The sequence below is a fragment of the Actinia tenebrosa genome, unplaced genomic scaffold (assembly GCF_029948245.1).
Source record: "Actinia tenebrosa isolate PJP-AT-01 unplaced genomic scaffold, QUT_ActTen_1.0 PGA_scaffold6__47_contigs__length_16458017, whole genome shotgun sequence".
In the NCBI taxonomy this organism is placed as follows: domain Eukaryota; kingdom Metazoa; phylum Cnidaria; class Anthozoa; order Actiniaria; family Actiniidae; genus Actinia; species Actinia tenebrosa.
The window spans coordinates 6,662,132-6,679,700 of NW_028292583.1; the positions used below are offsets into that span (position 1 = coordinate 6,662,132).

Below are 17,569 nucleotides of genomic sequence, written 5' to 3' on the forward strand. Positions count from 1 at the left end.
CTGGGCCCCTAGAATGCAGTAAACAAAGGCTTCGATGCTTCGATTAATCCTTGCGAGATTCTTTAGACCAATGCCCTTTGCGGCAAAGAAAGGCGCCCAAGGATATTTCTCTTTGCTTTCTATGAAGTAAATCAAGTCACCTTTTGACGCTTTACCCCCTAAGTCGGAGAATTCCCATCTGCTAGGATACCCAGTCTCTCCTAAACCATGGGCGGCACCCTCTTTGTTGCGAAAATCAGGGTTGGTAAGCTTAAACTCATTCCTTAATCGCTCCCATGCGACTTTGTCATATTTGTTATCCTTCGGCTTAAAGATAGTGTCACTAGGAAGCGGTGCTCCTAACTCAAACAATATCCTACGAATAGTAAAAGCAACATGAAATCGCAGGAAAGGAATATGGAACATGTCCGCGGCTATACCGCATCCTTTAGTAGCAGCCCAGACAGCAAAGTTTAACTGCTGCGGCCAATACCGCATGTTGGGACCTGATAACCATTCTCTGGATTCTTTCCCTGAGGTATGTTTCATGGCAGTTTCTCTAAAGATGTCTCTGACTTTTATTTTGAAAGTCGTAGAACCCACGGGGATTTCTAAGGAGGTAACCATCTTAGCAAAGTCATTTGCGCCGCCTTTGTTATCGTAAAATGGGTAATCCTCCGTTGCCGGTAATAAATTCTCTGGAAAATTAGGCTGCCTTTCTTTATGCTCGGGTTTTGGGTTCTTTGGCTCCAAGTCCGCATTGCTGTACATTCTGGAGCCTTCATAGTAAATCCCATCGGGTCTTCTTTCGAACTTACTAGGGTCTGCATGCGGAAACATCTTCCTAAATGCTCTCCAGTTGGCATAATCCCTGTTGTCGTGATGTGGCTGCTCCTCAATATCATTCCCAAAAGCGTCGTACATTAGTATATATAATGGATGTTATACCATCAGCACCTCAGTTGTACCCAGATGTTCCCAATTATCACGCTACCACTAAGGATACAGGTCCTAACGAATTAAACGCTGAAAACTTTAGGCTCAACAAAGCGAACTTAATCCTGGCTTACTTGGAAGGGCAGACAAAACACTACGAAAAAGTCCGAAAAAAGTACGTCAGAGCCCGGAGTACGCTACATAAGATTGCGATAACTTCAGGATCCATATCTGTTGTGTTAACGGGCTCTGGCGTTGCTACTTCGCTTACTGGGCCGGGAATAATTGTTGGAGTTCCTTTGGCCGGCGTTGGGGCAACCTGTGGTATTATTTCTGCTGTTGCTACGGGTATTATGAAAAAGCTATCCACGAAAATATCCAAGCATGACACGACAATAGCTCTGTCTAGGGCTAAAGTAAATACTATTACCGACCTTGTCTCAAAGGCTTTGCGTGACAGAAAGATAGACGACGTAGAATTCTCGCTTATTCTGGCCGAAGAAGACAAATACGAGAAACTAAAGACGGACATAAGGAATAAAAAAACAGTCGTAAAAGATCTTTCCGAGGAATCTCGCAAAAAGATCTACCAAGAAGCGAAAGAAGAGCTTCAAAGAAAGCTTGCTCAGTAAATATCGTGACGGGATTCTATTTACATATCGAACGTCAGTCTAGAAATTACGCGTAATCTTATGGCATAAGATTTATGCTAATTACTCATCTTATGGCATAAGATTTATGCTATTCGCTCATCTTATGCCATAAGATTTATGCTATTCGCTCATCTTATGCCATAAGATTCACTATCTTCTCGGAATCCATCCTAACAGGGGGTGGTTGGGGTCAATTTCGTAAAATATTTCGTAGATTACGTCAGGGTAATAAGGAATATCCTTATCCAGCCGACAAAACATCCACTCGGCTTTTGTCATATCAGAAACCTCAGGAATAGACTTACCGGTAATTTCAGACAAAAGATAGGGAATAGCTTTGTAATATTTCCCTAGCTTTAATTTTTTCAACGTTTTCCGTAGACTTTGTGGGGTTGGCTCTTCTAAATGGTCTATGATTTTCTTCTTTACTTCGTCGCTTAAATATATCGGATGTAAACCTTGGATATGACTCATCCAGTCCCTAAAGTATTTTATTCTTTTGTATGGAGTCTTCTTACGACCTCCATTGGCGTAATACTGCTCTCTGGTAGCATTTGGTACGGCATTACGAATATTCTTACCACACTCGTAACACTGTGCTGACGTGTCGTCTTCTATTTGCATTTTCTTACCACAACACCAAAAGGGTTCTGTCTTAGGTATGTTAACTTTGGATCTTAGGCAAATTATACAGAAGTCATTGGTGAACTTTTTACATTCATGCATCGTATATATATCGTACATTTTTATAAACACTTATCTTTGATTCCCAACACAGCAGCAGTAAGGACACGGCGCGCGGCTTATTCCCGCTGCCGGCGCCTTCCTTAAACCGCCTGTAAAACCCGTAAATCTTTGACATTGACCGCAAGTCCCCCTTACTGCTGCTAACTTGTGAAACATATATTTGATGTATTTATCTTTTATTATTGAAGATATGCATTATATTTCCCACTGTAATATTATATATACCAGTCCAGTAATTCTATGTTTCTAACCTGGAACACTCTTATTCTTTTTACTTATTGGAGTATTATAAATACCAAATTTTGACATGCTAAAAACCAACTTATTTAATATTTTGTGTTTGTTATTAAGGATCTGGTTATTTTTGTGGTTATTTGTTGGTTTGGAAAGGAAATTCTTTTTTGCTCATTCTTATAACATAACAACAGAACTCTGTGTTTTTGGTTCTTCATTGTATCCATTTGCATCTATTTTATGCGCTGCATTAAATCGTGGTTTAGTTCTTTTCTGGATCTGAGCTTCATCAATCTGTGTGGGACAGACTGTTCTTCGTAGTGCCAATAGTGAATACCTACAAACATTATAAATATGCATGTTAACATGTATGGCTTTTGATAAAAATCCTTAGAATTATATTGAACTCTGAAACAAACTCTGGGATGATCAAAGTCCGGATATGGCTAACTTGTATATCAACTACCAAAATATTCCTCACACTATTCCTTTAGTCAGGTAATCAGCACCATTTTTTTCAAATTTCTTTAGCAAGCTATGCATAAGTTTTACTATGATCATATCTAACCTTGGTAACAGAGCTGTAACAGATATCAATGCGCAAAGCGACCAGAATTCCTTGCTTGATAAAGTAACAATAGAAACAAAGTAGATTTTATGGGTGACTTGTACAAGACCAAAGCATATAGTCCATGCAAACGATAATATAATGCTACCCCATAGGAAAAGATAGTGTATCCATGTCTAAGGAATATAAAAAAATATGGTTAAAAACAAATGGAAAAGGCACTACGTAAAGTACATCAAAATGGGCCACTGCATTTGGTTCTTTACCCCACAACTACCCCAACATTACCACTGAGGACGTCAGCCAACCCCCAGGGTGGAAGGGGGCAGAAAATGGAAGTGAATGGAAATCTTGGGCTGGTAAGAAGTGACTTTATATCCTTGGGGTCGGATATGAAGAAATCTTAAAGTTAGGGTTGCATTAGAATAAATAGCTAAAATGTGAAAATTTTGAGGGTCTTTCAATTCCAAAACCAAGCATTGTCAGGTACAGAAACGCAAGTCCACTTAACGTCCTCTAGATTAAAGAAGATGATTTCTGCAGCATAGCTTATTGGAACTCAATTGAGAAATGGCTAGCCCCAAGTGTAGATTTGCCAAGATAACAGCAGCTTGATGCATCGCGTACCAACCATTCTATCATCAGCTGGTGTGTCTTCAAAGAGCTGTGCAAACAAGTCCAGTTAGTTACAATAATGATGATGATAACAACAATCTCTGCCTCGGGAGAGTTAGTAAAAATTCCTCCGCCCCTGCTAACCCTCCCTAAGCTTCGTGAACATTTATTCACTAATATCCCTCAGTGCCACCTGTATAATGGATGTTCAAATCTCGCGATTTCGAAATTGCGCAAAATTCAAGTGCGTAAACCATCGCGCTCATCATCATGGAACTATTTTGGACCAGGATATGTTTCAAAAATGGTGTCTGTAGAAAACAGTCCTTGTGCTACTAAACTGCAGCCTCAACCATGAAATAAACGAGAAGTAAACTTACCAGTGAACAACAGAAAAATAGAATGACACTTTGATAAAGAGCATCTAGAATAGTCAACCAGAATAACTTGCGGATGTACATCTATGGAACAAGGACAAAAATCAGTGTATTGACAGAAGAAATAATCACAGGCCACTTGCAGTCTATGACCCTGAGCATCTTTATTTCATTTCGTTATTATGTTGCATGCAATCGATGTTGCGAGCCATGATGCACAACGCAATTTGTTGCACGCAACGTTGCTGGAGTAGAAAACTATCCTTCTTCAGCAACACTGCCTGCAATATTGCGCGCAATGTTGCACCGTGTGTCTGTGCCTTTATGGAACCAACATGACCGCGATTATGTAATGGAAGAACAGTTTCCATTTCCATGAATATACAAATCCTGTAATTACAGCGCTTCTCAATTACGCACGAAATCGTACAATTTACCGTCACAACGAAGGTGGTTTTGGTGTGCGCCAATCAAAGCGTTTTCATGACAATTCGTTGGCACGTGCACTTGAAAACTGCGTTTTCCGACAATGTCACGGAAACACTTTGATTGACGTAAAGAGGTGGATCTTGTTGCAACGGTAAATTGTAGTGAGAGTGAGATTGGTGCGTTGTTTGCGGTTGTGCTTTTTCTTGGTTTGTGCTGTGCTTTTTTCTTTGCGTTGTGCTTTTTTTGTTTGCGTTGTGCTTTTTTTGTTTGCGTTGTGCTTTTTTTGTTTGCGTTGTGCTTTTTTTTGATGTTGACCCTTCTGGGCCACCGTAGTACCTTGTCTTTCACTTTCAAAAGCTAAGAAAATATTAAAAAACATTTCCAAATGACAATTTACTGACAAAGAAAATTTTATTTTGTATTTGCATTGCATTTTGCGTTATTTTCTATTTTGTCTCAGTTGTTCTTGTCAAGTATAAATGAATGTAAACTTCAAAAACGTTTGTTGTTAACAGGATGCCCGACGACACCAATCGATGAAAATCGATCATCGAAAACCAATCGATATGATCGATATTTAATCGATAATCATCAGTTGATTGATATTGATTGTTATTGAAAATCGATGAAAATCGATAATCTCAGCTAAATTTCGTTAATTATATCGATTTTATCGATCTTATCAGTAATCGAATTAGTCGTGATTGATGGAACAACTTGTGTTTGTATAAACTTGAGGGTTACCGGCGGTATGATACACATGGTAAAATCACATTTCATCAAGGCAACAGTGTCAGATAGGTAAGAAAGCAGTCGTAAAGCACGATGTCAAAAGCAGATACAGAAGTTATGGTATGTTTAAAGATTAATTGTGTGATGAAAGGTTACCACAAATGTCCTTTTGAAGTTTGGAGAAATGTAAAAGAGAGGGTGAGTTTTTTAAACCCTCTTCAGCTGATAGTCTCATGTGCCAAACCAAACATTTAGAGACAACAAATGTAATTTTTTTACTTGTTCTGTTAGGTATTTAGTAGAGGTGTATTTCCTTCTGCAATTCAAACCACATTGATCAGAGATTGCTGTAGTTTAATCTAGCAGATATTGGCTTGATATATTTACGGTGTTTCACATCACGAACCACAGGGAGCCCAATTTAGATTAAAGTGAATGGTGAAAATAAAATCGGAAAACTTAAATAATTAATATTTTTTGAAATTCGAGATCAAGATAATGTCCTCCGTAATGCGAAAGAGTAAAAAAATCAATAAAAAATGCACTAGAACATTTCTTTTCGCCCGCGCCTTTGTTTTTCTATATAATTTCCCTATGGTGGTATGTGATGTCGATCTTATGTATATATACTCTGACAAGGGAGGAAACTACGAAGTATATAAATTATATAGGAAAACAAAGGCGCACGCGAAAAAAAAAATGTTCTAGTGCATTTTTCATTGATTTTTTTGCTCTTTCGCATTACAGAGGGCATTATCTTGATCTCAAATTTAAAAAATAATTAATTATTTAATTTTTCCTATTTTATTTTCACCATTCACTTTAATCTAAATTGGGCTCCCTGTGCACAAACCTTGTTCAAATAAACAATATAAAGAGCATACAGTGATTTCCTGCGAGTCTGTCTATGTATTTCATTAAAAAAATACCGATAAAATCGATAGAATATTTCAATACAATCGATATAATCGATAGTCCCAGCTCGGTGGGTCATCGATTTTTATCAATTGTATCGATTAATCACTCAATTGATATCAATTTTATTGATTCTCGATTTTTATCGATCTTCGGAATTATCGATTGGTGTCGTCAGGCAAGATGAAAACTGGTAAAATTGAATTTTCAAAATCTAGAAAGCTTATGTCTTCAAGCTTCTCGAAAATAGTTGACTTTTATGAATGAAAATACGGTTCTTGTAAAAACATAAAACTTTTGATGTGGATAATTAACCAAACATCGTTATTAGTGTAAAAGAAGTAATAGTAAAAGCTTATGTATTTTGCTCACCTTTTTTTTACGTTTCATAGTCTTGATTTGTCCATAAAAGTTCGGAAATCTCCAAAATTCGATTGCAATGAAAGACATCCGAGGTAAATTTCACTAAACCTGATATTGTATTGGATTATTTATAGTTATCTTTCGTTTTATAAGTAAAATTAACCAGGAATTCAAGCTTAAAAAATGTCGGCCATGGAAAGGTTTGTCGAAGAATCTTCCAAGAAAAAAACTAGCCCCTGGCGGGGTTGGTGGTGAGTTGTGTACAAAATTCATATAAGTGGGATCGGTAGAGTATTCTCGCGCAAAGAAAACGATGTAGTGCATTTTGATTCGTTTTCAGTGCATGTTTTTAATTATGGGAGACATTATTTTAATATTGAATTAAAAAAATTGTAGATTTTTTTCCGATTTTAATTTTATCTTCCACATTCATTCAAATTGGGCTCCCTGTGACTTATGTATCGGGAGCTCCGCTTTTAGGCAGTGCCTAAATATAGTTATATCATTTTAAACGTAAAATTTATACCAGTTTATGAAAGCTGTTCACTCTATGGTCTAACGCTGTCCACCAGGCACCCAGCACAGTCACACTCCATTATGTTGTAGTGTCGTATATACTACCGATTAGCGTTTGGTGCAAAGGGTAGGAATGAACCAAATAGGATAATAGATCCGGCTGTCTTTAAAACAGGGAACGGGGAACGGGGAACGGGAAGTTGGTAAAATTTCTACGAGGTAAAATATATTTCTCTCAATATTGTAAATAGAATTTATTAATGAAATAGTCAGTTGAAATATTGTATTTGATGAGTTTTAGGGCCCGTTTGCACTAGGCTAAATTTATGTTTGCTTTGCAAAAATATCTGTCAACATCAGCCGTTTCCTGGTGCGAACGCAAATTTTTTTATCTTACCAAAAGGTGTCTCGCTTTACCAAACTTCAAAGACGCCGTCGGCCTGCTTCGAAGCAGGACAAAATTTTGTCAAACATCAAAACTTTCTTGATTCTTAACAGAATCATATGCATTTGGCACGGAATAAATTCAGGTCATTAGTTGTTACGGTATCAACATGAATCCAGAGTTGAGGCCACATTTTGGTCAAGAAAATAACTAATCACATTTGTAAATCTCAACTAGTCCGCCGAGGGAGAGAGAGAGTCACTCGAGGCTCGAGAGTTGTTCTTTGAGATATTTTTTTACGCAAAGACCCTATGTTTGGTATCTCTGTTATTTGTTATTTAAAATACCGAAATGATACTCAAACCGTTTCGTCTTTTTTTTTTTTTTTTTTTTTTTTTTTTTGTTAGGTTCAGCGACTCCATAGATATGCTGGGCTGAAATAAGTACGTTGCCGGACTTTAATATAAAAATAAATAAAAATAAAAAGATTTTTTAGAATATTGTAACAAGAAATATATTTTACTGCGTAGAGATTTTACCAATTCCCCGTTTCCCGTTCCCCGTTTCCCGTTCCCCGTTTCCCGTTCCCCGTTCCCCGTTTCCCGTTCCCCGTTTCCCGTTCCCCGTTCCTCGTTTCCCGTTTCCCGTTCCCCGTTCCCCGTTCCCCGTTCTAATGGCAAGCCATACCATTCAAAAGTGTATTGAGTTTGCGATTGGTGATTGAAATTGCAACTGGCTATCGAGAAATCGATCGCTATGAACCAGAAATTGCAATTACTGAACGAGAATAACGATCGATGATTGAAAATTCACGATCGATGATTGAAAATTGCGACTGATGAACGAGAATCACGATCCAGATCGATTGAAATCCAAGTCACGTGATCGTACCTAGGAGATCTGGGGACGAGAATAATTTTCCCGCCAGATTTCACTGCGCATGCGCCGTATGGAAGGTATGAGTAAGATCTGGGCACGAAAAGAGGAAGAAAACAAACATGGCGTCCAGAATGTCCAGTGCTGGTTTCCAAGAAGAATTAGAGGAATTCTTTTATTCTTTGATTCGCTGCATTGACAATGTCCAGGAATGTCTTATTAACTGTGGTAGTATTCCACTTGAATACATAGAGTAATAAATTAACTTTACGCGAAAAAAATGTAGACCCAGGAAACGACCTTTTCACGTTGTTTCAAAACCTTCTTGGGGTGCTTGAGGAGCTCATAAGAGAAATAGACAAAGAGAAAGAGCAGAGGCAGCATCGTGAAAGAAAGGGAACATGTATGGTACCCAATACATTGAGAAGTAGTGGTGGAAGACCTATGTACGACATCAGTAAGGAGATGATTGAAAACTTGAGAGAAACTGGAATGAACGGGAAAGAAATATCTGTGTGTCTTGGTATAAGCGAGAGCACTCTTTATCTTCGAAGACAATGTTATGGACTGCAAGAAAGCTATGTAGATATTTCTGATGAAGAGCTAATGTCAACAGTAACAGACATACTTCAGCAGACTCCTTATGCTGGAGAATCGTATATTATTGGCGCTCTTCGAGCTAAAGGTGTTTTCGTTCAAAGATGCAGAATTAGAGCTATATTGCAACATGCTGATCCTATTGGTAGAGCATTGAGAAGAAGTACTGCAATCCAGAGGAGACGTTACAATGTTAGAGCCCCTAATCACTTGTGGCACATTGATGGTAATCACAAGATCGTTGCTTGGAGATTTGTTATCCATGGTTGCATAGATGGTTATAGTAGAGCAGTTATCTATCTAAATTGTGCTACCAACAATTTGGCATCTACAGTACTCAATTTCTTTGTTCAGGGTGTAAGAGATTTTGGACTGCCTCTTCGAGTTAGAGGGGATCATGGAATGGAGAATGTAGATGTTGCACAGTACATGGTTCATAGCAGGGGTGAAAATAGAGGAAGTTTTATTGCAGGAAGGAGTGTGCATAATGTTCGAATAGAAAGACTTTGGAGAGAAGTGAACAGAGTGGTAACAAGGTATTATAAAGACCTATTTTTTTTCCTTGAAGAGTCAAACCTGCTAGATTCCAACAATGAGCAAGATCTTTTTGCCCTGCATTACATCTATCTTCCTAGAATACAATCTTCATTGCACCAATTTGTGGGTCAGTGGAACTACCATGGATTACGCACTGAAAACTTCCAGTCACCAATGGCATTGTGGCAGACAGGTATGATGAGTAACCCTGAATGTTTCGAAGAATGTACACCTGAGTTGTATGAAATCGATTTTGATTCAGGAGTATCTGGGATGAACATTGATGACGGTGTTGTAGTTCCTGAGAATCTAATAGAACTCACAGCTCAAGAAATGGCCTTATTGCAAAACCTGGTTCCAGACCCTTTGATGGACGATGGCAATTCAGGAATAGACCTGTATAGCAAAGTTTGTGAGTTTCTCAAAACAATATATAATTAATGAAAGAAAATATCATATAATGATATCACCTTGTTTTATTTAACAACAAGTTAATTGTATTTGTTAACAAATGAATGCAACAATTAGAGGTGCAATCAATAAAGCACAAGCAGTGTTAAAATTCTGCTCAGGTTTTACATCCTGTCAATACCTATAATAATTCATGTTGATGTTTACCAAACTGAAAGTCATATACTCATATAACTCTTCTAACAATAACTGTACCAAAAATACAGTATTTTACAGGCAGTGTTAAATCCTGCTTAGGTTTCACATTATTACTATCAACATCTATAATTCATGTTATGTATACCAAATTGGAACAGAAAGTCATAAAACTTTTTAAAATATTGAAAGCAACAATAGGTACTAAAATAGCAGTACATTGTTATAATTGCTTGATGCACATACTCAGTTACCTATGATTCTGGTTATGTTTATACTGTTCTAAAATTTCATAATCTTTTCAAAGACACTTGCATAGTGAGCTACAATCTGTAACCAGTCCACTTAAAAAGATTATAAAATGTATCACAAAAGTTCCATGCAGTGAGCGCAACACTGACAAGGATTTGCCTCATTCTAGATATCTTACAACCATTATTGTTGGCCGTCAATCGAAGAACTAAGATTAAAAAAAACTTTTGAGGGGATTTTATACTGAAAAATAAATATTTCAGAGGATAAGAGGGAAAAAATCTTAACAATTTGTACTTAGTCTTAAATCTCCTTGAAGATAGAATTTTTTCAATTTTTATTTTTTGATTGATGACCATTGAAATGCTAGTCAGCAAACAAGACATCCAACATTAAGAGTCAGACATCAACAATAATGGTTGCAATAAGCTGAAACCCTTTACTTGTTAGTTAAATATTGATAATATTAAATAAGTATAACTCAACAGCCAATTAATTTTAAATAGTTTCAACTAAAATTATAACAGAGTCAAACATGGCCAACTGAAAGGAACCCAACAATTGTTGTATAAAGAATTACCAAAAATCCATAGCATGCAGTGCTTTGCAAATGAAAAGCAAAAAAAGTTAAAAAAATTGGCAATATGGAGGGGTGGTCAGCATTTTTTACTGGCTCAAAGTGAAAATCCACCTTCCACCTTACAGATAAAACAATTTACAGTCCCTAAAAGGAAATACCACCTTGTTAACTTATGAAATGGTATTTTTCATGGATTCTTTGATAACAAAGCTGGTACCTGTATTTCATTAGGAAATGAAAACATAAAGTTTTTTCAAACTTAACAAAACCTAATGGCAGAGTCTACATAATGTCCATCTCCCAGTTGTTGCGATTGAGGATGTTAGTAAATTCCTCTCTGAGTTCCACAAAGTTATTGTATGTAGATGGAATCTCTAGTAATGGAGAACATGTATGTGCCACTGGTGTGGAACTAAAACCCTCAGTCCTGACAAATGCTATCTGTAGCTTTTGTCCCCCCATTACATCCATTGCTGTGGTGAATCTCAGGAACTGTACCAACTTAGTTGTGTCAAGACCTCTGATAAACTGCTGTAAAAACTTAAACACTTCTCTCTCTGTGTCAGTGGTTGGACTGCATAACAGACTGTCAAGGATTTTCTTGGGTGTGGGCTTAAGTGTTTCATATTGTTCCAAAACTGCTTCAATTGATTGAAACTGCTTATACGGCTTCAATCCTTGCTGCAGAATTGGCTGCCATGCTGCAACCATGAGGTGGGGCTTTTGAACAAGCTCTTGCTTTGCAATTTCTAGTAAAACTCTGATGACATTTTCTTTTTTTACATGGGACCTGCAATTAAACCTTTCAAGGAAATCTTGAAATTCTTCCTCTTCACCTGGGAGGTCATTATTCCTGAGGACACTTTCAACCAGATCCTCTTCTAGTTGTGATAAATAGCGCTTAAAGGAGCAAATAAATAAATTATCAGTAACCTCTTTACCAAATAGGCAAAAGCAAAAAAATGCCTTGGAAAAAAATGTAGGAAAATAGGAAACAGAGGCATACCCTTTAACTAAAATGCGACCTATTGCCTCCCACTCTTCAATAAAGTGGTCATGCCTAGCAAACGGTACCCTTTCCCTTTCACCTATTGTCATGCTGATGGAAAATTCATTCCAAAATAGAGTATAAACTTCACGATCAACACCAACACCCATCCCTGCTTCAAGATTGCCCCTTTCATTAATAATTTTAAATCCTATCTGTCTATTCAAAATGCCTGGATCTTTGAATCCCTTGATTAGATCTGCTTTTATGCTAATACGATGGACTTTCAGGACTTCTGGTGTTGGTTCCAGCACTTCTGGTGGATCACTCAGGATTTCATATCTAGGGTGATTTGAATGCTCGTGGACAGCTGAATCATCCTCAACATCCATTAGACGTGCAAGGCGAAAATTCCTCAGTTGCACAACATCGGGCTCAGCATAGTGTTCCTCTTCTGGCTCTGAGGGAGGGGATGCATCTTTAGCTAATGATGCTTCCAACTCTTCATTCTGTATACAACGTATGCATTGTTCTCCAAGAGGAAATGTACAGCTACATTTCTCACAAATCACTCTGGGCATAGACCAGCTGCTGTGGGTATTGCTAATGTTGGCCTCTGTAAAAAGGAGAGCAAACAGAATACCAAAATTAGGGAATACAGAAAGCCATAGGAATAGAATAATAAAATACAAAATGGATCTAACCATTCATGAATTGTGATACTTTTATTTATTTTTTACATTGATACCAGTTAAATTCTTTTTATATATAGTATATGTACAAATTAGCAGAAACCTTGTAATTTAGAATAAATAAAGTAGTTATTTGAAATCTTATAACAAATATACTAATTGGAAAAGATGGAATATCTATTAATCCACCCTCATATTTTGGTTTTCATGATAGCCTTTTTTTATCTTAAAATATAGATATCCCATTTTTAAAGATGCATTCTAACTAACTAAAACAAATGTGTGAAAAAGAAGGTAACAAACCTTCATAACCTTCCTGGCTGGTTGATGGTAAGGACAGTAAGGATGGATGAGGTACTGATTGGTTACTTGGACTTTGAGTGGGCTGCTCATTGCTTGTGCTGCTAGAGGATGGTGGTTCCACTATACTGATAGAAGATGCACTTGTAGAAGATGTTATTGCTGTAGGTTGAGGTGCAGATGTACTGTTGGTTGCACTTACACTATCAGCAAACTCAATCATTTGCTGCAACTCGCCATCATCAAGATGATCATCTTCTATATCTATCTAAATATATCAATATGTTCAAAAATTGTCCGTTACATAATTGCATTGCAAGGTCGGAGACGGCCCCGGGGGGGTACTTTCCTATATTTGCTATACGGGTATGTGCCGCCCTATAGGGTATGGTTTTTCTACTTTTGGGTCTGGGTAGGGTATCATTTTTTGACATTTTGTCTGGGATAGGGTGTCATTTTATTCTGGGATAGGGTTAACGATTTGGTCGTTTTTGTCTGGCGAATAGGCTACGCTTTCTGCCGACACAAAAACAATAAAAACGTTAGTAAATATTGATTGCAATCGCTTGTAAGACCGTATTTTCCGGCTTTTAGTCTGGGATAGGGTGTACAATTCTTAGTTTTAGTTTGGGGTAGGGTATGTAAAATCAAAATTTTAGGTCTGGGATAGGGTCAGGGTTTTGAGGTCCTGGCGGCACACCCCTACCCAAGTTGGGGTGGTAGTACCCCCCCCCCCCCCCGGGGAGACGGCTGGCTATATCATTTTAGACATAACGTTTATTCTTACCTTAGGAACCTTCTTTAACGGTTCACCAACAAATGGACTTTCATCATCACACAATGCCTTACTCGGCAATAGATAAATGTGCTTTTCTTTAAAGATTTTATGCACCATTATGCCGTTTAAAGACTGCCCTGCTGCAACTGGTGGCTTCACTAATGAACTGTGAACAGGCATAAATAGTTGGATGTCTACATCTCTTGAAATCTTGCCTTCGAATGCCTCCCTCAAATTCATTTCTACCTCACATTCTGCCCACTCTTTCATTAATTTGAATGCGGAAATAACAAAACCATTTTCCATAAGCCATACTCTCTTGCCCTGCCGTGGAACTGTGGTCACATCTGGACATGGAAAGAGCACAACATCCCTTAAAAATAGACGCTCGATGAGCGCATGTGGCTACTGCAGAATTGCGAAACTGGGGTTTAGTTCATTTATTTTTACTGGAATGCTTTAACAAACATGTTTTTACGGGTTTGCTGAGGAAGCAAGTGTAATCTATATATTTTCGTCCGCGCCCTGGAGAGCCTCGTTAACAGGCTATCCGAGGTATGGACTGCAATTCCGCTTCATTGATCTTCGTTTGTCTTTTAGTTTAGTTTCTCACTAAATTACTTATGTCGTGTTTTTCTATGATAACGTTTTTGCAAGTAGGTATATATATTTATTGATTTCCCTCAACTTTTCTGGAACGCATGTGCATAATGGCATACAACTAGGTACATTACTGTGGTTGTTGTTTTCATATTATGGCTCGCCCTGGCACTAGTTTCCTGTCTTTGTGTTTGGTAGTTTTAGGCCGGGCTGGGAGCTGAATGTTTTGGAGGGAGACGTCAAAAGAGCTGTTTTGAGCGTTCTCAAGTTTCGTTGAAAATGTTCCAATAATATTTTCGGCTTGTTGTGGTCTTGTTGTGTTTTTTTCTTTTTTTTTTTTTTGAGCGGGCAGAGTGTAATAGTGCCAGCTTTATATTGAGAAACCTGTAGAATGTAGAACGAAGCAGACCATTTAACGTATACATACACAATTTATTAAAATAAGAAGTAGTTCAAGGCATTTTACAACTTCTTCCTTTGTTAATGGGGGTTATCAGGTTGCGTGACGTTTTAAAATTTAATCCAACATAACGAAAAATAATATTCGAAAAGAACATGCCAAAATTAGTAAAAGAGGCTCAATTATCCTCCAAAGAGGCTCAATTATCCTCCGAAGAGGCTCAATTATCCTCCGAAGAGGCTCAATTATCCTCCAAAGAGGCTTAATTATCCTCCGAAGAGGCTTTTGCTTTCCCAATAAAGGATTTTTTATCTGCATACAAAGCTCATTGTCTGTGATCAGCCAGGTTTGTCTTCGCCGTCCTGCCTGGTAATTTCGGCGTAAAAATCGGCCTAAAATTTGAGTAACACTTGCAAAACCTTTCATTTAATAGTACAGATAAACCAAATGAAAGTTGTGATAAATAAAAGTGAAAAATTTTATGAAAACACTTCACTTACTTAAGGTGACTGCCTACTTTTGGAAATTGATTTAAGCTTTTTTTAAAACTTCAATTTTCCGAATTGAAATTTAATGCTGATTCCAAATCTGGAAAGAAAAATAGGGTGTCCCGAGTTTGTTTTCGAGATAATCAGCATTTAATGGAAGCCTACGCACGAGCTTTTCGAGTAAAAATTGCTCCACCGGAAGTGATTAGAAAAAAATTAAGATGAACAAGATAATAGTTATTTGCAGACTATATGATTGCATGAATGAAGGCTAGTCAATCATTCTACAATAATACATGGATATTTTCGACAAAAAGACAGAGAGATACAATGATTTGTCATATTTTGTAGTTTCGGTGCTCTTAAAAAATCTCATAAAGTCGAACAAAAATCCCTACAAAAATCTATTTTTTCACGTGTTCCTGATTTTAACTTTTCCTAAAATGTTGATATAACCTAGATTTTTAGGAGTTTTTTCGAATGAGCTATCAAAAAATATAGAGTCCCGTGCAAAATTTGAGGGTTTTGCCCTGTTGAAGCTCAAAACGCGTATGGTTCTTCAATAAAATCTTGTAGATTTTTCAGCGGTTTTTGAGCGCGCGCTCATTGTGGGCTCAATTCGAACGTTCAAAAGTAGGCAGCCACCTTAAACTTTGAACAATCAACCATGAACAGTCCAGTCTCCCAACACGAGGTTCCAAGGCCGTCATCGTCATCCCCCTCGGCAATAATCGGAGTACAGCGAGATTTTGTTGTTTCAAGCGTTGATTGGTTCCGAAGTTTGTTCATTGTTTCGTATCAAATTGTTTATTATTGATGATGATTGCTGATTGGTTCCGAAGTTAATCACAATGCCTCGAAACCCTTTCGACTAATTCCGAACGTTTGCCGAGTCACACTCACTCACTCTTACGGACGGACGGACGGACGGACGGACACAACTCGATGACATAGTGGCTTCGCCTCTTCGAGGCAGTAGCCACAAAAATTGCCCTATATTGCCTTTTTAGCAGGCCCTCGGTAAAACTTTCCACGACAGGTTGACGAGCTTCTACTTGGTAACAGCCGCCTCTGAAATCTCGGAGGTTCTCTCGGTGTATTCTGCTGATTTGTACTAGTGCTTGAGCTTTGATTTCTCTCAAGTAAGGAAGAAAGTTCTGAAGCTTTTCCTAAAATTTCCTCCAATATCTTTTTACCATTATCGGCAGCCATCTTAACCATGGACTATGAACCTTCCATACGGCGCATGCGCAGTGAAATCTGGCGGGAAAATTATTCTCGTCCCCAGATCTCCTAGGTACGATCACGTGACTTGGATTTCAATCGATCTGGATCGCGATTCTCGTTCATCGGCCACGTGATCAAATCGGCCATTGTGATTTTAGCTAGGTAGAGGCTATTTCGCGAGACTCAAAACGACATCCCGAAAATGACGTCAGCTTCGTGTTCCCGACGGATTCGCTCCGTCGTACCGACTCGTGACGTGACCAACTTTTGGTGTAATGCAAATTCTTTTAGAATTTTTCATTTCATTTTCCAGGTTAAGCAACATGCTATTAACAAATACTATAGAATGTCTCTGTGATCCATGCCATGTGTATATCATGTCACAACATCTTATAAAGAAAAAAAGTTAATACATATATACTATAAAAATCATTTATTACTACAGTAGTCATAGTTGTGACCTTATAAATTAGAATAATTGTTCTCTTGAATTTTTTCCGGGGACTCTGGACTCTGGGAGGAGGAGGGTAGAGGGAAGGAGAAATGATCATGGAGAGAGCTTAGTATTTTTTTATTAAAAATGCCAACATACCTTTTCTTGCAAAATTCTTGCAGTAAAACACACAGAATTTACTTGTTGTAGCAGTTTCAAATTGTCTAAACACCTCTAAGGCTTCAAGCTCATTCGAAACATAACCAAAATCAGGGGCGAATCCAGGATTTTTTCAAGGGGGGGGGGGAGGGTCGTAGCATTGATTGAGGTGGTAAAGAGATATAGCAGACCAAAGGGTTAGGGAGACAATCATTTGCTGCAGGCGAGCATGGTTGTTTCAGGTCCCACACACGGCGTATAGAAAAAAAGGCGAGCAAAATGTGCTCAGCACCCCTGTTTTAATAAAACTCGCAATGCTGTTGGTGTTGTCATGAAAAATTATGATAATAAAAAATCACGATGGCTCTCATAGGGGTGGTCGCAACTCCCAAACCCCCCCCCCCCTACTTAGATTTGCCACTGAAAATTTGTCTCCAGAGATGTGAAGTTATTCAAATGATTCAAAATATAGTCCATCTCCATCAAGATTTTTACCACATTTCCCGGCAAATTTCTGAAATTTCCACCAAAAGGACCATCCATCATATTTACTTCCGGTTGTCAATTTCCTTCACGCGAAATAGTGTTCATAACTATGTTTACATTA

The 17,569-nt window shown here is 37.9% G+C and overlaps 2 protein-coding genes across 2 annotated transcripts; both read right to left on the bottom strand.

Moving 5' to 3' along the window:
- Window positions 1-2,265: 2,265 nt before the first annotated feature.
- LOC116288489 (uncharacterized) lies at window positions 2,266-6,753 on the bottom strand. The gene is made up of 4 exons (XM_089038907.1): window positions 6,558-6,753; window positions 4,113-4,193; window positions 3,118-3,781; window positions 2,266-2,886 (listed from the first exon to the last, which is right to left on the bottom strand). Exons 1-3 carry the CDS (start codon window positions 6,633-6,635, stop codon window positions 3,692-3,694), a joined length of 249 nt encoding a protein of 82 aa, XP_088895033.1. The 5' UTR covers window positions 6,636-6,753; the 3' UTR covers window positions 2,266-2,886; window positions 3,118-3,691.
- Window positions 6,754-11,179: 4,426 nt separating this feature from the next.
- Window positions 11,180-13,895, bottom strand: LOC116288485 (uncharacterized). The gene is made up of 3 exons (XM_089038940.1): window positions 13,665-13,895; window positions 12,881-13,145; window positions 11,180-12,501 (listed from the first exon to the last, which is right to left on the bottom strand). The coding sequence occupies exons 1-3, from the start codon at window positions 13,893-13,895 to the stop codon at window positions 11,180-11,182; spliced, it is 1,818 nt and encodes a 605-aa protein (XP_088895066.1).
- Between the last annotated feature and the right edge of the window lie 3,674 nt (window positions 13,896-17,569).